This window comes from Loxodonta africana, chromosome 6 (assembly GCF_030014295.1).
Source record: "Loxodonta africana isolate mLoxAfr1 chromosome 6, mLoxAfr1.hap2, whole genome shotgun sequence".
Taxonomy (NCBI): domain Eukaryota; kingdom Metazoa; phylum Chordata; class Mammalia; order Proboscidea; family Elephantidae; genus Loxodonta; species Loxodonta africana.
Window position 1 is genome coordinate 125,101,032 of NC_087347.1, and position 24,388 is coordinate 125,125,419.

At 37.0% G+C, this 24,388-nt stretch overlaps 1 protein-coding gene across 9 annotated transcripts in view; it reads left to right on the forward strand.

The window, feature by feature from the left end:
• Positions 1 to 24,388, forward strand: part of PTPN4 (protein tyrosine phosphatase non-receptor type 4) — a 239,006-nt gene that overhangs the window by 85,044 nt on the left and 129,574 nt on the right. For 6 of the 9 annotated variants that reach the window (XM_064287299.1, XM_064287297.1, XM_064287296.1 and 3 more), the window contains 6 exons: positions 10,813 to 10,855; positions 10,933 to 11,032; positions 14,368 to 14,412; positions 14,671 to 14,723; positions 15,270 to 15,390; positions 17,922 to 18,009. In XM_064287299.1, coding sequence (XP_064143369.1) covers positions 10,813 to 10,855; positions 10,933 to 11,032; positions 14,368 to 14,412; positions 14,671 to 14,723; positions 15,270 to 15,390; positions 17,922 to 18,009 — 450 coding nt within the window. The remainder of the gene's footprint in view (positions 1 to 10,812; positions 10,856 to 10,932; positions 11,033 to 14,367; positions 14,413 to 14,670; positions 14,724 to 15,269; positions 15,391 to 17,921; positions 18,010 to 24,388) is intronic. The other 3 variants (XM_064287300.1, XM_064287302.1, XM_064287303.1) reach the window with 2 other exon arrangements.

The window sequence follows — 24,388 nt, forward strand, 5'->3', positions numbered from 1 at the left end:
GCAACTTGGTAGATAGAAGAACCATTCAAATAGTGTTGTTGTTGGGTTTAACTTTTTTCTCAATTTTTAATTGTTTATTGCTAGCAATAGAAATGCAATTAATTATATATATTAATCTTATATCCTGCAAACTTCTTAAACTCACTTATTAACTCTAGCTTTCTGTAAATTCCATAGGATTTTTCTACAAAGATTATCATGTAGTATTTCCACTCATTTCTTTCAAGTTCCAGCTGCTGCTTTCTCCTGGGTCTTTGGGGGCCTTCCCATGCATTCATAGTTTAACTGACAGCCAGAATGGAGGTAGATTTTGTATGCGGATTTTGGAACTAATTAACTCTGCTGCTCTCTCCCTTCTAGAATTTCCTCCTCAATTTTTTGTGCAAGTCCTGAACTCTGTCCTCCTGACACCTCAACTCAGTAAGGCTGTCACGTGCCTTATGCAGGATTTGAGATTGCTGTTAGGGAAAAAACTACAAATGTATATATCTCACCCTTTGAACTTTTTCAAGAGTAGATTTAGCTACTGTTTCTATGTGCTTTTTGGTTGCTCTCTGGTGTCAAAAAACTATACATACACACAGAAAATAAAAATGAATGTCATTAACAGACAAGAAACTTTCAGAATTTCTTAAAAGACTGAACGCAGATAAGATTGGATTGGTGGAACGAATAGAAAGATTCAGCAGAGTAGCAGGATACAAGACCAATATACAAAAATTAGTTGAATTCTTATACACCAACAAAGAGAACTTTGAAAAGGAAATCAGGAAAACAATACCATTTATGATAGCCCCTAAAAAGATAAAATACTTAGGAATAAATCTAACCAGGGATGTAAAAGACCTACACAAAGAAAACTACAAAGCACTACTACAAGAAACCAAAAGAGATATACATAAATGGAAAAAACATAACCATGCTCATGGATAGGAATACCCAACATTGTGAAAAATGTCATCCCTACCCAAAGCGATCTGTAGAGATAATGCAATCTGGATCCACATACCAACAGCATTCTTTAACGAGATGGAAAAACTAATCACCAACTTTATATGGAAAGGAAAGAGGCCCTAGATAAGCAAAGCATTATTGGTAGAGTAGGTGGATTTGGCAATATGATCTTCAAGTTCATCTGGAAGAGTATCTGATTAAAAATAGCCAGAAATATTTGGAAAAAGATAAACAGCTTACCCTAAAATATAAAAATACAGTACGATGATATACTTAAAAACAAATACAAAAATATAGTATGATGATATACTTAAAATAGCGTGGTATTGGTATAAACCTCCCCCCCCCAAAAAAAACCGAACCTGTTACCATTGACTCGATTCTAACTCATAGCAACCTTGTAGATACAGGTAAATGGAGTAGAAGAAACCGTCCAAGAACAGATTTTTTTGTTTTTTCTGTGTGGTAAATTATGGTAACAGTAGTACTTCAGATCAGAAAAGGTATTGGAACAGTTGTTGAAGCCTAAAAAGAAACCTTTAGATTCCTGATTATTACCATATACAATAGAAAATTCCAATGTAAGTTTCAATGTAAAACAACAGTATAGAAAGTGGTAGATTAAAATCTGGAACAAGGTTTTCTACTATTTGATCATCTTTGGCAAGAACAGTCCAAGCATTTCTGAAGGAAATACTGACAGATTTCATTGCCTAACAGAATATGCAATGAGAGACACCTTAAAGAAACTTAAAAGACAAGCCATCGACTGTGGGGGAAATACAGTATATATAATAGATTATTAAAATCCGTACCATGTTAAAGAGCTTCTATAAATTACAATTAAAGGATAACTCAGTAGAAAATGGGGAGATGGCATGAAATGAAAATATGAATGAATGACAAACATGAAAAGACATTAAACCTCACTTGTAAATCAGAGATATGCTGAATAAAATTACAGGGAGCTAGCACTCTGCGTGACAGATTAGCAAAAATGTAAAGATTCATAATTCCTTACATCCCTATAGCAGTTATAATACTTTCTTGAGCTGATGTTTCATGACTTACAATCCTTGAGGCTAGGAAACTATGCCTTTGTATCACCCCAATACCTGGTATAGGGCCTCACATACGATACAAACCAAACTCGTTGCTGTCGAGTCCGTTCCTACTCGTAGTGACCCTATAGGCTTCACATAATAAATGATTTAAAGAAGAAATACACACCTTGAACTTGCCACCATGGAAAAGGGTGTAAGCCAGCCAGTCCCTGGGTGATGCAAATAGTTAATGTGCTTAGCTGCTAACTGAAGGGTTGGAGGTTTGAGGACACTCAGAGGTGCTATGGAAGAAAGGCCTGGCAATCTTCTGCAAATCAGCTCTTGAAAACTCTGTGGAGCACAGTTCCACCCTGAAAGACATGGGGTCGCCACTGAAAGCTCTATGGAGCACAGTTCCACCCTAACACACATGGGGTTGCCGTGAGTCGAAATTGACACAATGGCAACTGGTTTTAATACATTCGTAAAAATACTGTTAACAAATGAGGCTGTTTACAATAAGAACTCTAAACAGTTTGGGATTAAATTAGTTTAAACAAGCTTACTTAAAAAAATGTAAAAGCTATGCGGATATCTTCACAGTTTGTTCCCCATTTGGTGTGCTGTCACTGGGAGCAGTTCTTTAGTTTGTGCATTTGCACCTTGTACGTACATATACATGCATTTATAAAAACCTTTTCCAAAACAATTTTCTTTTCATTATAAGAAAAAAAAATGACCTCTTAGTATAAATTTAAGACAGTGTTATAAAGAACTGGTCTGATATTACCAAGTTAGTAAAGAGAAAGAAGATCCTATGATAATTTATTTTTCCAGAGGATAGTGGATTATTTGAGGGCTTGGTTGAATTCAAAACAAATAGTTTTTTTTATTTTTTTATTTGAGATTGATAGACTTGCCAAATATACTGTGTGCAAACGTGGTTTCTTCTCAGTTTTTCACCTTGGGATGATAGGAAAATACATATATTCTCTACGAAGAGAAGTACTTATTGAACACCTGGTCGATAAGTAACCCCATTAGCTTTCCATGGTTATTGGATCACAAGAAAGGTCAAATTATTCTCTTTAGGGTTTTCACACACGTGTTATGAATTTTCATGCACATGAAACAAGAGATTAGGTGATCTTTGACCTTGATTCATCTTCTTACATTCTCTTTGACTCATTTTATCTGAGAAGTCGAAAGACAGTCTCCATTGTTGCATTAGTGCTTTGGACAAATTTCAAGAAAGAACTGTTTTTTGATATCTGTATCATTTGGTGGTGTGATGTACTAGGAAGCTGTATGCGTAGAGTTTTTGAGGCTTTGAAGAAATCACCCATTGTCAAAATGTCTTTGCTTTTCTTCCTGTCAGAAATAGACTGAGGATAATACCTGTAATTATAAAGTCCTTTTTGTTTTCCCCTTTTCTTCTTCAGTTATTATTTTCCCTTAAGATGAAGGCTTCAGACAAATGTAAAGCATTCTTTATTTATGCCTCCACCACCCCAAACTTAATTTTGAAATATTTCAAACAACAGAAAAGTATATCATTCTTGTTAGTTGTTATCAAGTACTTCTGATTCATGGCGACCCCACGTGTGCAGAGTAGAACTGCTCCATAGGGTTTTCAAGGCTGAGATCTTTCAGAAGCAGATTGCCAGGCCTGCCTTCCAAGGTGCCGCTGGGTGGGTTTGAATCACCAACTTTTCGCCCAGTAGTCAAGCATTCAACTGTTTGCGCCACCCAGGACTCCACAGAAAAGTATAGAGAATTAAAAAAAAGAAAAATCAATTTAAGAAATAAGAAATTATAAAACAGTTGAATCCCTGTTGTATCCCTCCCTAATCGTACTTACATACATGCCCTTAAAGAAATCAATATCTGTGAGTGTCTTTATACTTTTACTGTTGTTGTTATTAGTTGCCATCGAGTCGTCATTTGTTGCCATCAGGTCAATTCCGACTCATGACAACCCCATGTATACAGAGTAGAACTGTTCGAAAGGGTTTTCAAGGCTGTAAACTTTGAGAAGCAGATTGCCTGGCCTGTCTTCTGAGGTGCCCCTGGGTGGGTTCAAACCACCAACCTTCCCTTAAGTAGTTGAATGCTTAACTGTTTGTGCTACCAGGTACTCCTCATATTTCTACTGCATATGAACATATCCCTAAGATATTTTTATGTGGAGGATTGGTTTGCTTTTTATAAACTTTATACAAAAGATATAAAAAGGTATGTACCCTTTTACAACACTTTTTCATTCAAGAGTGTTTTTGGAAATTGTTTAGGTTGATAGATACAGCTCTAGTTCAGCTTTATTCTCTGCTTTAGAGTATTCCATGGAGACCTGGTAGCGCAGTGGTTAGGCGCTTGGCTAACCGAAAGGTTACCACCAGCTGCTTCTCCAGAGAAAACTTGGCAACCTGCTACCGTAAAGATTACAGTTTAGGAAACCTTATGGAGCAGTTCTACTGTCATGTAGGATCACTGAGTCGGATTCGACTCGATGGCACACAACCACATAGAGTACTCCAGCATACAGTTATACCATTCTTTATTTCACTGCCTCTTCTTGAAAGATATGTGAGTTGTTTTTAGTTTTTTACTGTTACAAACCGTTCTGCAACGAGCATCCTCATGTGCCTGTCCCATTGCATGGCTGTGTGAGGGTTTCTCTTAAGATACATTCTCAGGAGTCTGGCAGACGTTTAGTTTAGAGTCTGATGGGCATGAAATGTTATTTTATTGTGGTTCCCCAATTTCAGGTGATGTTGAGCATCTTTTTATTACACTTATGAACCACTTGTTTTGTTTCTCTGCGGAACGGTTGCCCGCCTGTTATTGCTGATGATCATCATGCTGTTGATTTAATGGTGCCCTTTTCTAGGTAATCAGCTTTTTCTTTCTAGAGAATTGTTAGATTTTTCACTTTGTATTCAATATATTGTAGTTTTACCACCGTAACGTTTCTAAATGTGGATCTATTTTTGTTTTCTTATGTTCAGTATTTAGAATGTACTTTGCATCCAAAGGTTTGTGTCTAGAAAATTTTCAACTATTATCTTTTCAAATATTACTTTCAGCTGTTTCCTCTATTCGCCTCTGAATTTCCTAATAAATTTATGTTTGAGTCTCAATTTTTTCTGCATCTTTAGCTGCTCTTTCCTATTTCTTATCTCTTTGTCTGACTATGACATGCTTGTGTAATGGTTAACGAAGGAGCCCCGGTGGTGCAGTTGTTAAGTACTTGGCTGCTAACCGAAAGGTTGGCAGTTTGAACCCACGTAGCAGCTGTGCAGGAGAAAGACCTGCTTCTGTAAAGATTACAGCTTAGGAAATCCCATGGGGAAGTTCTGCTCTGTTACTTCGGGTCGCAATGAGTTGAAATTGAATGGACGGCACACAACAACAACAATAAAAAAATGGTTCCTGAGCTACACTGCTAACAAAAAGATGGAGGTTCTTGTCTACCCAGACACTTCAGAAGAACGTCCTGATGACCTGCTTCTGAAAACTCAGCTATTGAAAATGCTGTGGAGTGCAGTTCTGCGCTGACACACATAGGTTCACAGTGAGTTGGGGTTAACGCCATAGCAACTTGCTTTTCGTTGTTTTGTTTTTCTTTTTTAAATCAGGAGTTTGTCTCATCTCTTCCATTTTTATTTCAGTGACTTTATTTTTAATTTTCAGAATTTCTATTTTTTAATATCCAACTTTCCTCATTTCATTTTAGTCTGTTTCATAATTTTTTATTCTTGTGTAATGGATATTTTATTTCTCCAAATGAAACAAATGGAATACTATTCGTCAATAAAAAGTAATGAAGTATCACTCTATACCCACTAAACCAAACCCAAACCCATTGCCATCAAGTCGATTCCAACTCATAGTGACCCTATAGGACAGAGTAGAACTGCCCCGCTGGGGTTTCCAAGGAGCGGCCAGTGAATTCAAACTGCTGACCTGTTAGTTAGCAGCCATAGCTGGCTGTAGCTGTAGCTGTTAACCGCTGTGCTACCAGGGCTCCCTACATCCACTGGGATGCCTGTAATCAAAAAGATGGACAGCGGCAAGTATTGGTGAGGATGCAGAGAAATAGGAACGCTCATATATTATTAGTGGGAATATAAAAAGCTGCAGCCACTGTGGAAAAAAAGTTTGGTAGTTCCTCAAAAAGTTAAACATAGAGGTACCATATGATCAAGCAATACCACTCCTCATCGTATACCGAAGATAATTGAAAACATATGTTCGCACAAAAACTTGTACACAAATGCAGTGTTAGTCTTGGTAACCAAAAGAGGGAAACAGCTCAAATGTCTATCAGCTGATGAATGAATAAACAAAATGTGATATACCCATACGATGGAATATAGTATTCAGCCTTAAAAGGAATGAATTACTGATACATGCTACAACATGGATGAACCTTGAAAACATAATGCCAGCTCAAAGAAACCAGACACAAAAGGCCATATGTCGTATGATTCCATTTATATGAAATGTCCAGAATAGGTAAATCCATAGAAATAGAAAGTAGATTGGTGGTTCCAGGGAATGAGATGGAGGGTTAATGGGGAGTGACTGCTTATAGGTACAGGGTTTCTTTTTCAAGTAATGAAAGTGTTCTGGAATTGGGTAGTGCTGATAGTAGCACACCCTTGGGAATATACTGCAAACCACTGAATTATACACTTTGAAACAGTGAATTTAAAACTGTTTAAACAAAAGCCACATAACCAGGAGAGTGTGGTATTGGCATAAGGATAGACCTGTAGATCGGTGATACAGAATACAGAGTTCATAATCAAACCTGAATGTGTATAGGTAATTGATTTTCCACAGGATGGCAGAGAATTCAGTGGAGGAAATTGAAGGATAGTTTTTTTTAACAAAAGGTGGTAGAACAACTGGATGAAAAAAATGAACCTCACACAATACACAAAAATGAACTTTAAATGGATTCTAGACCTTAAACTTCCAGAAGAAAATCCAGGAAAAAATCTTTGCAGCCTTGGGATAGGCAAAGATTTCTTAGAGAGGTAACAAAAAGTACTAACCATTAAAAAAAATAAGTAAATGAATTGTATGTCATCAAAATTGGAAACATCTGCTCATCAAAAGCTATCATTAAGAAAATGAAAAGCAATCCACAGACTGAGAGAAAATATTTGCATATATAAACAAATTTTTTTAATTAAAAAATTTTTTTTATATCTGACAAAGGACTATATCCAGAATATATAAAGAAATAATACAATTTCAATCACAAGACTGTCAGCCCAGTTAAAAAATGGATAAAATATTTATTCATACCTTTAGTGAAAGAAGATAAGCTCATTGAACTGTGTAGTTAAAATGGGTACATTTCATTGTATATAAATTGTACCTCAATGTCATTGATTTAGACAGTTAAAAAATTTTAAAAATCACATACGGTTCTTAATAAGCACTTTTATACACTATTAAATTCAAAATAACTGTGACCTAGGACTAATATTCTTGGGCTGAATTTTGGGAAAACATACCAAAGAAGTATATGTGTGTATGTAGACTTTGGGTGTCCCAAAAGTCCGAGAGTCATTTATGCATTAATAACTTCAGAAGTATATATGGTACAAAGTGGCAAAAAGCATTATTTGAAAATTTAGTTACTTTAATGTCTTTTGTACTTAGCTTCAATTTTTAATTTTTAAAAAACTTTTTTTTTCAATTATTTACCATCTTCAATCTCTGAGGGATTAAAACATACAAAAAAATTAATGCTGATGGTAAACAAAATGTGGTATATTCATACAACGGGACATTGTTCAGCCATAAAAAGAGGAAGGTATGTTGATAAATACTACAACATGGATGAACCTTGAAAACATTATGCCAAGTCAAAGAAACCAGACACAAAAGACCACGTATTACATGATCCCATCCATTTGAAATGTTCAGAGTAGGCAAATTCAGAGACAGAAAGTAGATTAGTGGTTGCCATGGGAAAATTCAACCTAACTGCTAATAAACCCAAAAAAGCCAAACCCATTGCCGTAGAGTCAATTCTGACCCCTAGCGACCTTAGAGGACAGGGCTTACCTGCCCTGTAGGATTTCCAGGGAGCGGCGGTGGATTTCAACTACTGACCATTTTATTAGCAGCTGTATCACTTAACCACTGTGCCACTGGTACAGGGTTTTCTTTTGGGGTGATGGAAATGTCCTGGAATTAGATCGTGGTGATGTAGTGAATATATTAAAGTACACTGAAGTATACACTTTAAAGTGGTGAATTTCATGTTGTATGAAAGATATCTCAATAAAATAACGCAGTATAAAAACGTAATGCTGGGTCTTTGGGCACATGCATTTTGTATTTTGATAAATACTGTTTGGTTGTCCTCCACTGAGATCATACTAATTTATGCCCTCATAAGCATGCATCAGAGTGCCTGTGTCCTCATGCTCGTGCCGGTGTGGTGTGTAATCAGAAATTTTAATCCTTGCACATGTGATTGTTGAAAAATAGTAAGCTACTGTAGATTACTTTTGTATTTCTCTAATTACGATCAAGATTGAATGTCTTATCAAATACTTAAATTCCATTTATATTTCTTTGCTGTTAAGTTATTATCCATTGCTTGTTTTTCTGCTAAGATTGGTCTTTTTTATACTGGTTTATAGAGCGTCTTTACATATTATCTTTTTTCCCAGTTGTTCGTCTTTTGGCTTAATAATGAATTTTACCATGAATGCCATCTTTACTGCCTAGTAGTACTTGTTATGACATTACTCCATCTTCATGGTTTAAGCCAAGAACCTAATATTAGAGAATGTCCTATCTTATTGGAATCTTTGATGAGGGCCAGTGAATTTCCCAGTGCTTACCACTGTACGCATTGTGTTTGTATTTTTGATCTCAGAATCTTTCAAAAGGGACTGAATAAGGAAGGCAACTTTCAGTTGGCAGCCAAGCGTTTAACCACTGCTCCAGCAGGGATAGGTGAACTGATCCAAAATTTTGAGTTTAGGCGAGCATTAAAGTGAATGCAACTTATGAGTTTTTCTAGAAAATGTGAAGAAAAAAACCCCACTAGATTAGTAAATAGATGGGTGGGAAAATGGATAAATACGTGGATAGATAGGGGAAACCAATGTACTAGGTAGGGATGAAACCCAGCTAAAAAAAAACAAAAAAACCCACTGCTGTCGAGTCGAAAGAAGCAGATCTTTTTCCCTCCAACTTTTGAGTCAGTCAGCAAGTTTAGACAGTCCTTCAACAAAGGAAGCCCTGCGCTAGATGCTAACTAATATTGAGTGAAACACTTTATCACTGATCTCATAAAGTTCATAACATAATGAAGGAGATGGGCAATAAACGGGAAAACAAACGCACTGTTACAATTGAAAAAATGTTATGAAGGAATTTAATGTTTCTGTTTGTTTAAAGAAAATAACTGGTTAAATAGTGGTTGCGTGATGTATTTCTGATAGGGTGGTCAGTGAAGGCCTTTCTGAGAAGGTAGCATTTATGCTGAGACTCAGGATAACGAAAAGCAGCCAGCCATAGGAAAGCTGGAGAAGGACATTCTATGCAGAGGGAAGCTTGGAATTGAGGGCCAGAAGATGGCGTCTCTGAGAAACAGAAAGAGGCCATTATGGCTGGAGCTTAGTTGAGATGGAGGAAGTAAGCAGAAACCATGCAAACCACAGTAAGGACTTTGGATCTTGCACTGAAAAATTATCAAGCAGAGTTAAACAAAGTAGTGACATTATCAGGTTAATGTTTTTAAAAGCCACTCTAGCTTCTGCCTGCAGAGGAAAGAGGAAGAGGGTAAGAAAAGAAGCAGGGAGAGCTGTTAAGAGGCTCCAGTGACAGCCTAGACCAGAGGTGACGATGGTGGCAGAGTGGATGGAGAGGAATTGATAAATTGTAGATGCAGCTTGAGGGTAGAATCAGCTGGATTTGATGTGTTGGGTGTTGTAGATAACGGAGAGGAAAGACTCATGGATTTCTTCCAGCTGATTTTTCCTGTGCTCTGCATGGAATCAAGGGTGCATTGGAGGAAGTTAGGTTCATAAGTAATGATTACATAATGTTTATTTGTGTAGAGCTTTGAAAATACTGCCACATCGATCACCTCATTTGGGTTCTCTGATTTTTTAACTGAAACATGTTGGCAGTTGAAATGTTTTCCTAATTCAATTAAGTTTTCCTGAAATAGAGCTTAACTTACATTCAAAGGTGCTGAGGCCACTTAAAATTCTCACACAAAAAAAGCAGTCCTTACCAAAGCTACATGTTATCTCTTATGTAATTGGCGTGGGATTTTGGGGGCAGGGGGTGGAGATGTGCTTCATTTTGTTTATTTTTTAGGGAATAGTGTAGAAATTGTAACATTTCTCTTAGTAGATTCTGTAAGTTTTGTGTAAATGACAGTATAAAGCCCACTATATTTTTATGAAGGATAAGGAGAATTTTAAAAATATCCTAAACTGTTATAAACCATAGTTAAATTAATGGGAACCACTTCAGATTGTTGCAGTTATTAAGCATCTTTACTTTTGGAATCGATTACTGCACGCTGTATAATTCGGTGGGAAAGTGAAATCAAAATCTTAACGCTACCACAAATACATTCAATAATTTCTAGCATAATTGTATTATATTTGGCGTGAACGATGTCTATAATTTAATGATTTTTCCTTACTTAGGCCTTATTTTTAAATGTAATTTTTAGTGTTAATCTACGAATGGAACAGGTTACAAGAGTTGATACATTAGCTTCTCCAGAATAAAAGAAATCATAGTCTTGTTTATTTTTCAGAGGTGGCTGGATCCAAACAAACCAATAAGGAAGCAGCTAAAGAGTGAGCATACATACTTATTTGATGTTTTGCAAGTATATTTTATAAAGATAAAGGATTAATATAATCTGATTAATTAGAACTGCTTTTATTAATTCTAGGAGGATCTCCTTACAGTTTGAACTTTAGAGTCAAATTTTTTGTAAGTGACCCCAACAAATTACAAGAAGAATATACAAGGTAGGTTTATGGAGCACATTTTTCTTGAAAATATTTTCAAAACTCTAGTATGAAAATTCGACATCAGTTAGGCAAAAATAGATTACTGAACTGTAATTCCGAGCTTCCTAAGCAGCACACACAGTTTCTGGATGTTCCAGGATAATGGTCTCAGCCTTCCCTTCCCGTAGCTGGGAAAGCTTTAGTGGATTGGAACCCCAGGGTGGCCCCATCCAGCCCCAGGCGGCCTCCTGAGCCATACAAATACGAAGCTTTTTTACTTGTGAAAAATGGTGAAGAAACACTGCTGTAACTAAAAGAGTAACCAGATTTTGCTGCAACTCAGTTTTTCTAATTTTGTCTGGGTGTGTTTTTTTTTTTTTTTCCTTCATATAAAAGCATATTCTATATACATTTTATTTTCATCGAAGAGAACACAGAATTCTATAAAAATATGGTAACCTGTATGTGTGGGAGTCATGGTCAGGACCTATCTTTTTTTTTCCCTGTGTGATTTTAATCTTTGGTTCTAAATAAAATGTAACAGAATTTGGCAGGGAATGTGTGAGCATGTTCAGGCCTTAACCTGGCCGTTTTACTTTCCTATCCTTAAGCCTGAGTTTGTGTTATTATCTAATCATGGCATCACTTAGACTTGATGAAATATACGCAAGAATGATCCCCATGAGCACCTTGATAGCATGTGACTGGCAGGCGAAATGTTTAATGTAGAAATAGAGGGGAAGTGACAGTGTGGTGACTCTCTCTGTTACAATAGCCTGAAAGATAACCCTGTGCGTTGCTTAAAAGACAGAATTAGCTTTGAGGGTATCAGTCAAGCATATTCTACCTTCTGTAAAAGTCTCAGTTATCAAAATCAGTGACTATATTCAGAATTACTCTTAGAAAATAGGAGTTAATTTAAAAATCTATACCTAAGCTACCTGTAGACAGGACATTAGATTTTAATGTATTTAGTTACTTTTAGAATGCTGTGGTGGAAACCCTGGTGGCATAGTGGCTAACAGCTACGGCTGCTAACCAAGAGGCTGGCAGTTCGAATCCACCAGGTGCCCCTTGTAAACTCTCTGGGGTAGTTCTACTCTGTCCTGCAGGGTTGCCATGAGTCGGAATTGACTCGGTGGCAGTGGGTTTTTTTTTTTTGTATGGTGGAAGTGGATAACAAAATGATAAAGATATTTACATAATTAGCTATAGCTGCTGATCCTAAGGTATTTGTAGAGTTCTCAATTAGGGCAAGTTACATTGACATTCTTGAGACTCCTTTTCTGTGTATTTGTTGGGGGGCAGAGTGTTACTTTTTTTATAACAGGAGATGTTGGGAATATGGATCCTGGATTAGGCAGTCCTGGTGTTTGAAGCTAATAGTACAATTTAAGCTAAATTATATTAAAAAGCAAACTTGTATATCATTTTGCTTTAATGCCATATTCTTTAACCATTTAGGTTTTGTGGTGGTTGTTAAATAATTAAAGTAACAAGATCTTTCATCTTAAACAATTCACAATGTAGTAAAACTTTCCTTAATTTTGGATGAATTCCAAGGGAAATTCCTGAATTAATGAAAATTGTGAATTATAAAGCATTTCTAAATGAACTTTATTATTTCCTGGTACATGTGATAACTTGAAATCAAGTATCAGAATATTCCATTGTATGTTTTATGTAATCAAAATTTTAAATATATAAGAAATATTTGTAATTAAGAGAGCAGTACTTTAAAATTGGATTTATAATGTGTTTAACATTTAAGAAGAGCTTATTAGTGTAATTAAAATACTGTTAATCGTAACCATGTTCGTAATTTACTTCACTCAGAAACCTACTGTTTACGTATCGGCTGTCTCGTTGTCCAGTGTTTTGCATTTACAACAGTAAAAAATGTACTGTCCAACTATTTTGCACATTAACGACATATATCTGGCAGTAACAAACACCAGTGTACGAGGCGAGAGTAATACTGGCAGTGATGGTTAAGGTTATGTGTCAACTTGGCTGGGCCATGATTCTCAGTGGTTTGGCAGTTATGTAATGATGTAATTTGGCAGTATGTAGTGCATAATTTAAGAGTTATGTAATGATGTTATTTGACAGTTATGTAATGACGTAGTCATCCTCTGTTTTCGCATAAGGCTGATTTCCGCATAATGACCTGGTCTTGGGAACCTAACTATGTCTATAAATGAGGAGTAGAGATATAGACACAGATACACATACATACATACACACACACACGTATACTGTAAAACCAAACCTAAAACCCACTGCTGTCAAGTCAATTCCGACTCGTAGCGAACCTATAGGACGTAGTAGAACTGCCCCATGGAGTTTCCAAGGAGCGCCTGGTGGATTTGAACTGTCGACCTTTTGGTTAGCAGCTGTAGCACTTAACCACTACGCCACCAGGGTTTCCATGTATACTGTATAACAAAATATTTACCAATTCAACAGTTTTTCTATGTATAATTCAGTGACAATAACCAGAATTTTTAATGTTTTTTTTCTCTTGGAATATGTACTTTTTTTTAAGTGGGGTAAGTAAAAGTCTTAAAATTTCCTGTCAAAAGATTTAAAGCCACAAAATTTTGATCTTCTGCCAATGTTGTCCGACACAGATGATTTTGCCTAGTAGGGACTGGAGGGCGATCCATCTTGTAAGCAACCTCTGCAGTCTTGTTATAGAATACTTGCGCCTTTATTGGTTTTTAAGGAAATTGGGCACTTGGTAATTCTAATAATGGTAGAACAATAGTAGGGAAAGGAACCTTTTATGTCTAGGGTCTTCTTTCTGATTAAAGAGGGCTTTCTTCACTGAAATGAAGGTGGAAAGATACTTTTCTACAATCAGCAGCTTTCTGCTGCCTGATACGATGATAGTGCACAGGCCTGTGGTTACATCTGGCTTTTTATCTTAGCAGAATGGATGGTGTTCTTCGGTTGGTCTCTCGTGCATTGCTACCATTGGCTCTTCTGTGTCTCTGACTCAGGTTTTCCATGCTTCCAGCTCTGCTTTCTGCGTATAACAGTCATCTGAGTATTCCTCCCTAATCTTCTCCTCCACGCATTTAACTCTCAAAAATCTTGAGTTTTTTAATGGAAGCTGGTGGAAACAAGACAATTGAAGTACAAAATTTCATCTATCAAAAAAAAAAGAATTTTAAAAATCTGGATTTATGAATTTATGGAAACTTTTAAAATATCTTTACAAGGGTCAACGTGTAAATTATAAAAGCAAATATTTAAATATTTCAGTTTTATTGTTAGTGTAAGTATACAGTTTTTTAAAAACTGAAAATGCTGTAATTTCAGTAAATGCTAGCTGTCCTTTCTTTCAGGTACCAGTACTTTTTGCAAATTAAACAAGACATTCTTACTGGAAGGTAGGTGATTTAAAGTTTTTAGTAACGAATTTCGAAATATATTTATTTCTGAATTAAGTAATTCATGTTCATTGCAACGTGAATTATGTATCAAAAAATGGTTACGTTTAGCATGCATTTTTTTCATCAGATAGGTTCATTACTAAATAGTTAAAATGAAAGTCACATAGAAACTTCAAGTGCAAAGAATATAAATTATAGTGCTTTAGAAATGATTGTATTTAACCTTGGTTTATGTATTCTGTTTGGTTTTATTAGATTGCCCTGTCCTTGTAATACTGCTGCCCTTTTGGCTTCATTTGCTGTTCAGTGTAAGTATCAGCTCACTTTTAGGTCAAATAGGATATGATTGTGGGGCCTGTGCATTACCTTAAATGTACATCACCTTTAATACATGGGCTCTTTAGACATATGTTGTTGTTGTTAGTTGCCCTCAAGTCTATTCCGACTCATGGCGACACCTTGTGTGCAGAGTAGAACTGCTCTATAGGGTTTTCAAGGCTGTGACGTTTCGGAAGCAGATGGCCAGACCTGTCTTCCAAGGTGCCTCTGGGCGGGTTCAAACTACCAATCTTTTGGCTAAAAGTTGAGCGCTTAACCATTTGTATCATCCAGGGACATAGGTCCCTATACAGAAAGTAGTGACTGCAGAGGAAATGTAATGAAATGCCCAACTAATTAATAATTACTTTGTTTCCTGAAATTGCTTGAATATTAAATGAATTGTTTTAACTTGCTTCAACGATAACATTAGAAACAAGTATCTCACTTCCAGAAATTGATGACGTTACTGATTTAGCTCTAATAACTGAAAAATATGTTTATTAAAGTGTGAATATTTTCCTTCTACTTACCAGCTGAATTTGGCGATTACAATCAGTCAGAGAATTTGCCAGGCTACCTCTCAGATTATTCTTTCATTCCTAATCAACCTCAAGATTTTGAAAAAGAAATTGCAAAATTCCATCAGCAACATACGTAAGAATTTATTTACTTTTCTGCTTATTTGGTAAACTTAATGGCATCCTTTCTAGAGAAGTATTTTAAATTATTTCTGATTCGTTTTATTTACTTAATATAGAACAGTTACTATTATATAAAATACTATGATTTAAAGAAATGTAGGTGATATATACTAAAATACATGTTATTGCTTATTTCACATAATATATGAGGCATCTTTTCATTTCTGTTAAGAACCATACAGCTGTATGTAAGCAGAAATTCATTTGCTATTATATAAAGTCAGTTCTTAAGAAGGAATTTTAAATATTAATAGTATATTCACAGTGTACAGTTCAATCTACTTAGCAATTTTTTCTCTGTTTTTAGCTATATTAAAGGAGTGAGTTCTGTTTGGTAAAGAGCCAAGAGGAGAAAAGGAACTTTAGATAATAATAAATTAATTTTAAAATGTTCCTTTAAAAACAGTAGCATTTTTGCAGTAATAACTATATTCAACTTTCTTTTTTTGCGATACTAATTTTATGTGACATTTTTTTTCCAGAAGAGCCGTTGTATTGCTTTGAATAGACAGTAATATTGTTTATTGATTCAGAGTTCAATTTTTAACATACAATTCGAAGTACTCATGGAAGAACTAAGGCAGTGTTGAATATTGGCTGAGCCAGACTGCCTGGGTTGAAATTCACCTGGTAAACTTAATTACTGTCTTTAACCTTGGCCAAATTGCCCTGTCTCTGCTTTTCTTTTCTTATCTGTAAACTGGGGATAATAAGAGTATCTGCCTCTGGAGTTATTATAAGGGTTAAACGGGTTTATATATACTAAGTACCCAGAACAATGCCTGGCTCACGGTGAGCCCTGAGGAAATATTAGCTCCTATTATAATAAAGAAAACTTACTTTCATTTAGTAATAGCCCATGTATCTAAAACAAGTTGGCAAAATATGGCCCGTCACCTATTTTAGTATAGTCTGTGAGCTAAGAATGGTTTTGTACATTTTACATGGATGAAAAAATATGAAAATAAGAATAATGTTTCATGGCATGGGAAAATTTTAGGAAATTCCAATTTCAGCATCTATAAATAAACTCCCATTAGAGCGCAGACATCCTCATGCATTTCCAGATTGTCAGTGGCTGCTTTCACGCTACAGTAGCCGAGTTGAGTAGTACTTCCAACAGGGAACGTCTGGCCTGAAAGCCTAAAATACTTAACTATCCAGCCCTTTACAGAAAAAGTTTATGGACCTGTGATCTAAAATAAGACTGATGAATGAAAATTTTAATAGATTGGCTTAATAAAAGGAGGGGGCTATATTTTGGCCTAAAATTAAATCCCATCTATAATAAAATTCTACAAATAGCATATCTGAAACAAGAGTTTGAAGGTAAACCAGATTTTAAAATTTACCAATAGCGAAAAATTTCATCTGTAAGAAAGAGTACATTTAACGAGAGATTAATTATGTATTTCTGTTTGGTTTAAAGAAATGATTGATCACATCTTTGAACAAATTAAAAATAGAGTCATCCAGTTTAACTTTGGGGGGAGTATTTAACTTAATTTTATAGAAAGCCGAAGTCTCTCTGCTTTTCTTGGTGAGTCGCATTTGTTATGGTCATGTATTGTCAGGCTGTTTACTCCCTCATCTAGTGTCATTAGTGAGTGGAAGATTGATACCTTTGCTTTTGTAATTTGCTGGTTTGCTCTGCTGTAGTCAAATAAGATCGGATAACTAGGATTGTAAGAATTGTGTATGAAATAGGAATAAATCTGTCTATTTTTAAAGGTTTTTCACTTAAAGCAGCAGTTCTCAAACTTGTGTTTGTAAGAATCACCTAGGATACTTGCTACAGATGAACAACTTCGACCGTATCCCAAACCTTCTGTATCAGACTCTGTATAACAGTACTTCTCAAGCTGCCTGTCATGAAAGACCAGTTTTTTCCTCCAGTCTGTCAGGAATGATACATAGAATTTTTGAAAAATACAATACAAATGAATTACTAGAAAAATAAAATGGAGAAATAAGCAAAGACGTAAAAATTACAAGTCCTATTTTTTTATTGTTAGATTCAACAGACATAAAATTATTCTGCCCTGGCCCTCAATTTCTGTATTTTTTATGACTCAGAACCTGTTTGTGCTACTTGCTTTGAGAAGCAGTCCTCTGGAGGTTAGCTCAGAATCTGCTTGTTGAGAAGCACCCAGGTGATTTAAATGCAGATGGTGTATGGACCAAAGGTTTGAGAGACACGCTTGTAAGTTATGTCCAAGAACGAGTGACTTTGTAATTGGCCGCAAGAATAGCTAGGACTTTTAAAACTTGCTGTTTCTTATATTTCTGGATGATTCGGGTTACTGAAAATGTGTCCTCCTGATAAGTTAGATGTTATTGTACAGAATTAAGAAGAATAGTCATGCATGGTGTTTTGTCAAAGATTTCATTAGAATGCTTGAAAATTTTCCAGACAACTACCCTTCTTCTAGTTTGACCATGTTTGTGATTGATCTAATTTTTAACCTAATGATGTTTTTATAGAGGCTTGTCTCCTGCAGAAGCAGAATTTAATTATCTGAACACAGCGCGTACTTTAGAACTCTATGGTGTTGAATTCCACTATGCAAGGGTAAGTGTAGAATTCTTACTCTGATGTTGCTCAGTTGGGCTCCATTTTTCATTATTAATTTTTTTTTAATGCCTTAATGAGATTAAGCACCAACTGGAAACACTTGTAAGTGCCGATGACACAGTTGCACTGAAAATGTCCTCTGAGTATTTTCACAAAAACGTATGATTCAATACCTGATGAGTAGGACAAAGTGGATTCTTCATGTTAGTATTCTTAAAGGCGATATTTTATATTATAAAGATAATTTTTGCAGACCGTAAGAGACAGTACCTTTATAATTTTTATTTTATAAAATAAAGGTTAAGTTATAGGAAAAGCAATTCTTGCATATTTAACTGTCATGATAATCCTGATCATAAAAGATGCTCTGACCTCACTGAGGCCAATGCTGTTTCACTTTATTTTTGTCATTTAATGACATCATTATAAATTTTGATTTTTGAAGCACATATTTTGCACATATCCCCTCATCCCTTTACTAAAGTGGAATGTATAATCACTGTCTTTGCCTTTACAGTACTCGGTAACTTCTTTTTCTTTGCTGCCTCCAAAAGACCGTTACCCTCTTGCCATAAACATATTTGTGAGTGGTCATCCTCATGTATGTGTCTCTTCACCTAGACTCCTTATCATCATTTCCTTTGCTTTTTTCCCTTCGTTTCATAGGTCTTTATTATTGTGGTGAGAATATATACAACAAAGCATTTGCCAGTTCAGCAATTACTATATGTATAATTTGGTGACATCAGTTGTATTCTTCATGTTGTGCAGCCCTTATTGCTATCCGTTTCCAAATTATTCCCCCACCATTAACATAAACTCAGTGTCGTATAAGCAGTAGTTTTCCCTTGTGTCCTTTCTCCCATCCTTGATGATCACTAATAGCCTCTCGTTTCTACGTTTTTGCTTATTTCATGTAAGTGAGATCATACGGTATTTATCCTTTGGCAACTAACTTACTTCACTCAGCATAATGTTTTCAAATTCCATCCATGTTGTAGCATGCATTAGGATTTCATTTCTCTTTAGAGTTGTGTATGTATGCACATTTTTTGTTTATTTATTCATTCATCTGTTGATGGATATTTTGTTTGTTTCCGTCTTTTGGCTGTTGTGAATAGTGCTGCAGTGCACATTGGTGTACAGTCATGATTTCTTTATTTCTTTATCAGAATTTCTTTAGAATCTCTTAGTATTACCTATTCTTTATAAATCATCCTTCTTTTTGGGTGGTCTATTACTTTTGAACACAATTCTCTAAAATGTAGCATACCAGTCAGTATTTGTGTAACTACATTTTGTTTATTTTTACTATAAATCTTAAAACAAATAGAACTTTAAAAATGTGAATTTAATATGGTTTTAAAAAAAAAAAAAAAAGACAACCAAACTCAGTCAGTGTAGTTCTTAGCTGTTTTCTTAGTGTAGTTTAGTACCTGCAAAGACTGATCAATGATATACAATGTTGGACTTTCCTTTTTTTATTTAAATGGCATGACTGGATCTCATACATAATTAAATATAAATGTATTGATTTTATTAAGGTGTTTTTATTTGTTTAAATTATTAAATTGTAAAACTATTTCTCAGAAAACCCTAAATATAGAGTACTAGATTGAAGAAGTTTAAATTTTAAATGGTCAGCATTATTTAATAATGTATTCTGTACCCCCCCTGAAAAAAAATAGGTGCCTTAGTCTGGGTTCTCTAGAGGAGCAAAACCAATGAAGCGTATATAGAGAGAAATTTACTTCAATGAAATGGCTCACACAATTGTGAGGGACTGGCAAGTTCCAAATCTGTGGGCCAGGTAACAGGCTGAAGGCCTCTGCTGGCTCAGGAGTTTACAGGTACTGATGACCCAAAATCTGCAGGTCAGGCGGTAGGCTGGAGGCCTGTGCTAGGTTACAGGGTTGCCAAGGTTGGTGAATCCAAAATCTGCAGGTTAGACAGCAGGCCAGACACTTGCAGGCTTACATCCCAAGAACCAAGGGCCAGGCAATGAGAAGAGTGCAGAGTTGAGAAAGAGAGCAAGCTTTGCCATAACATCCACTTATATACTGGAGGCAGTCCACACACCCAGAGAAACTTCCCTTTCAACTGATTGGCTGCTCACATTCAGATCAAAAAATGGAAGGTGATTACATAGAGCCTGCCAAACCACTGAGAATCATAACTTAGCCAAGTTGACATGTAATATTAACGCTCATAGTCTATGCTTGTCAACATGGCACCTACACACATGTCATTAAACCATACATAATTGCTAAATAAAGACAGTTATAAAGTCATACTTGAGCCTAACCTGATACAACTAAAATGTGTACAACCAAAAATGTACTAGCCTCATATACATCTTGTATTTTAAATAAATGACGGAATAAGACAGGGAAGAAAGCAAAGATGTTTGTACTCTCATTCTCTCTCTCTATATATGTGTATACATACATACATATATGCATACACACATGTACACACACACGCATATAACAAAACAAAGAAGAAATACTCATTACAGTTACAGTCCTCGTTTCTGCAGCTGGTCATGTGCTCGTAGCTAGTATTTAGAATTACCTTCTTCCACCACCCATTTTCTATTCCCTTTGTCCTCAGCTGGTTGTGGTTCTTTGCCTGGTGGGTTGACTCAAACTTTCGTTCTGGGACATTAGTCAAACTTTTATTCTGGAACATTAGTAGTGATACTAAAATTGAGTTACTACAGTTAACTTTAATCACATGGCATGGTAATACTAAGAGACCCCCTAAGGAATCCCCCGTATTCCAGACATACTCTTCATTACCGACATTATATGATATCAGTCCAGTTTCCCCTTGGTAGTGAGGATCAGTTACACCAGCCAACATGGTAACTCCCTTCTTTGTTGATTCAGAGGCATGAAGAGCCTAAAGTGGCCGGGTAGCATTCGTAACTTCATTTCAATGGAATCAGTTTTATGTTTTCCTCTCTTTGGAACAAAGACCTCTAGATCCACTGACCATTGGGTTGAGGGGACAGGAAGCAAAAATTTTGTGAGTGGGTCACTAGTGGTATTAGTGAGTGGTGCCACTCTCATTTCCACTCCTTGATTCCTGGACCTGTGAATCCTGGCTATGAGAGAAATAGCACCATATATTGGATGCTGATTGAGAGCATATGCAGCCTCCTGGAGTACATTGCCCCAACCCTGCAAGGTATTGCCACTTAGCTAGTGCCATAATTGTGTCTTTAGAAGGCCATTACATTGTTTTATGAAGGCAGCTGTTTCAGGATGATGGGGAACATAGTAAGACTAGTGAATTCCATGAGCATAGGCACATTGCTGTTCTCCATTTGCTGTGAAGTGAGTTCCTTAATCCAAAGCAATGCTGTGTACGATGTCGTGATGGTAGATAAGGCACCCTGTAAGTCCATGGATGGCAGTTTTGGCAGAAGCATTGCATGCCAGGAAGGCAAATCCATATCTAGAGTGTCTGTTCCAGTAAGAACAAAATACTGCCCTTTCCATGATGGAAGCTGTCCAATGTAATCAGTCTGCCACTGATTGCTGGCTGATTGCCCCCAGGAATGGTGCCATATCGGGAACTCAGTGTTGGTCTCTGCTGCTGGAAGATTGGAAACTCAGCAGTGGCTGTAGCCAAGTTGGCCTTGGTGAGTGAAAGCCTGTGTTGCTGAGCCCATGTCTAACCTTGATTCCCACCACCATGGCCACTTTGTTCATGAGCCCACTGAGCAATGACAGGAGAGGCTAAGGAAAGAGGCTGACTGGTATCCACAGAACACATCATCCTATCCTATCCACTTGATTGTTAAAATCATCCTCTGCTGAAGTCACTTTGGTGAACATTCACATGAAACAAATATCTTCAGTTCTTTGGCTCATTCAGACAGGTCTAAGCACATAACTCCTTGTCACCAATTTTCCAATCATGTTCCTTCCGACTCCCTGACCATCCAGCTAAACAATTGGCCATAGCCCACAGTCGGTATAGAATCTCACATATGACCATTTCTCCTTCTAAGAAAAATGAACAGCCAGGTGCACGGCTTGAAGTTCTGCTCATGGGAGGATTTTCCTTCACCGTTATCCTTCAGGGAAGTCCCAGAAACGGGCCGCACTGCTGCTGCTGTCCGCTTTCAAGTGCTTCCTGCTTTTTGCCCAGAACCATCTGTAAACCAGGCAGAAGTTTTCCCTTCCTCAGTCAACTGATTGTAAGCAACACCTCATAAGGCAATAGGCGTAGACTGGGAGAGGGAAGTTAATGTGACAGGAGCGGAGACCAGGACATTTGGGCCACTCCCGTCTACATGTAGGGTATTTATGCCTTCAGATCCTGCTCGGGTCCAATCTCGTATATACCACTTCCATTTAATGATGGAGTGCTGCCGTGCACATCCAGCTTTATGACTTTGTGGGTCAGACAACACCCAGTTCATGACAGGCAGATCAGACCACATGATAACTTGGTGGCCCATGGTTAAGCATTCAGTCTCTACTAAGGCCCAGTAACAAGCCAAAAGGTGTTTCTCAAAAGGAGAGTAATTATCTACAGAGGATAGCAGGAATTTGTTCCAAAATCCTAAGGATTTACACTGTGATTCACTAATAGAGACCTGCCAAGGACTCCAAACAGCATTTCTCTCTGCCATTGACACCTGAAGCGCCATTGGATCAGCCGGATCATATGGCCAAGTGGCAGAGTAGCTTGCACAGCAGCCTGAACCTGTTGTACAGCCTTCTCTTGTTCTGAGCCCCACTCAAAGCTAGCAGCTTTTTAAGTCACTTGATACATAGGCTGGAGTAACACACGGTTGAAGACTGAGTTGCCTCCAAAATTCAAAGCAGCCCACCAGGTGTTGTGCCTCCTGTTTATTTGTAGGAAGGACCAGATGCAACAACTTGTATGTCACTTTACAAGGGCTATCTCAACATGCCCCATACCACTGGACCCCTAGAAATTTCACTGATGTGTAAGGCACCTGAATTTTTATTGGGTTAATTTATCACCCTCTGACACGCAAATGTCTTACCAATCAGTCTAGAGTTATTGATATGTCTTCCTTACTTGGTCCAGTCAGCATAATGTCATCAATGTAATGGACCAGTGTAACATCTTGTGGAATGGAAAGGCAGTCAAGGTCCCTGCGGACTAAATTATGATATAGGGCTGGGGAGTTGATATACCCTGAGGTAGGACAGTGAAGGTGTATTGTTGGCCTTGACATGTGAAGGCAAATTGCTCCTGTTGGTCCTTCAAAACAAGTATGGTGGAAAAGGCATTGGCCAGATGGAATAGCTGCATACCAGGTACCAGGAGATGTGTTAATTTGTTCAAGCATTGAAACTACATCTAGAAAAGCACCTGCAATTGGAGTCACCACATGGTTAAGCTTATGATAATCCACTGTCATTCTTCAAGGGATAGGGTAAATCGCTACCCATGCATCCTTCAAGTCCTTGATGGTGGCACTAATCTGTGCAGTTCCTCCAGGAATGTGATATTGCTTTTGATTTACTATTTTCCTGGGTAGGGGCAGTCCTAATTTCTTGGACCTTAGACTGTAGTCTGGGAATTGACTGAGGAGCCATCCTTCTCTATTTTGGTGATTCAAAGTAGAATACAGTTCACTTGACCTATAATTCTTGTACAGATCAAGTAAACTTTTAATAGGTTTCCCATCTGTTTCATTCTTAGGGACACCATGACCATCTAGCCAATGCCGTAAGTCCATGCAAGTCAGACTGTTTTGATTACTGTTTTGATTCTGTTGTCCATTACGATAACCACACCCAGCTTGTCTTTGGTTTTTAAGTGCCGCCACTTGACCCTTGCTACCCAGGGGTCCAGTCACCCCCATTGTAGTTAGGTGTCTTAATTCAGCAAGGTCAGTTCTCACTGTAGAGCATTCACAGCAGTCTTCAAGGATACAAGGGTCTCCCGTCACAAATTTATTCTTCACAGTTGTGGTGAAAGATATGTCCTCTGGGCACTCCCTAGGTGGGTCTATGAGTCTTAACATGATAAGTCCATTGCAACATGCCATTTTCCCTAAGCTTGTGGGTAACCTTTTCTACAGTATACCAAGGCGGTTCTGGCATTTCAGCTTCATTTAGTGTAGTAGGTCACCTCTTGCTCCACATTTCAGTCAACCAGCTAAATAAAGTGTTAGATCCTTCAGTAAACTTTCAAGCTGAGATGCTGAGTGAAGAGTCTGTGCTTAGTGGGCCCATGTCAATAAACTCAGACTGATCCAACTTTACGTTCCTTTCACCATCCTCCCACAGCCTTTATAGCTATTCTCACATATATTCCCCAGGTTTCTGTTTGTATATATTAGAAAAATGAAGCAGTTCTTTTGGAGTGTAGCATACTTACT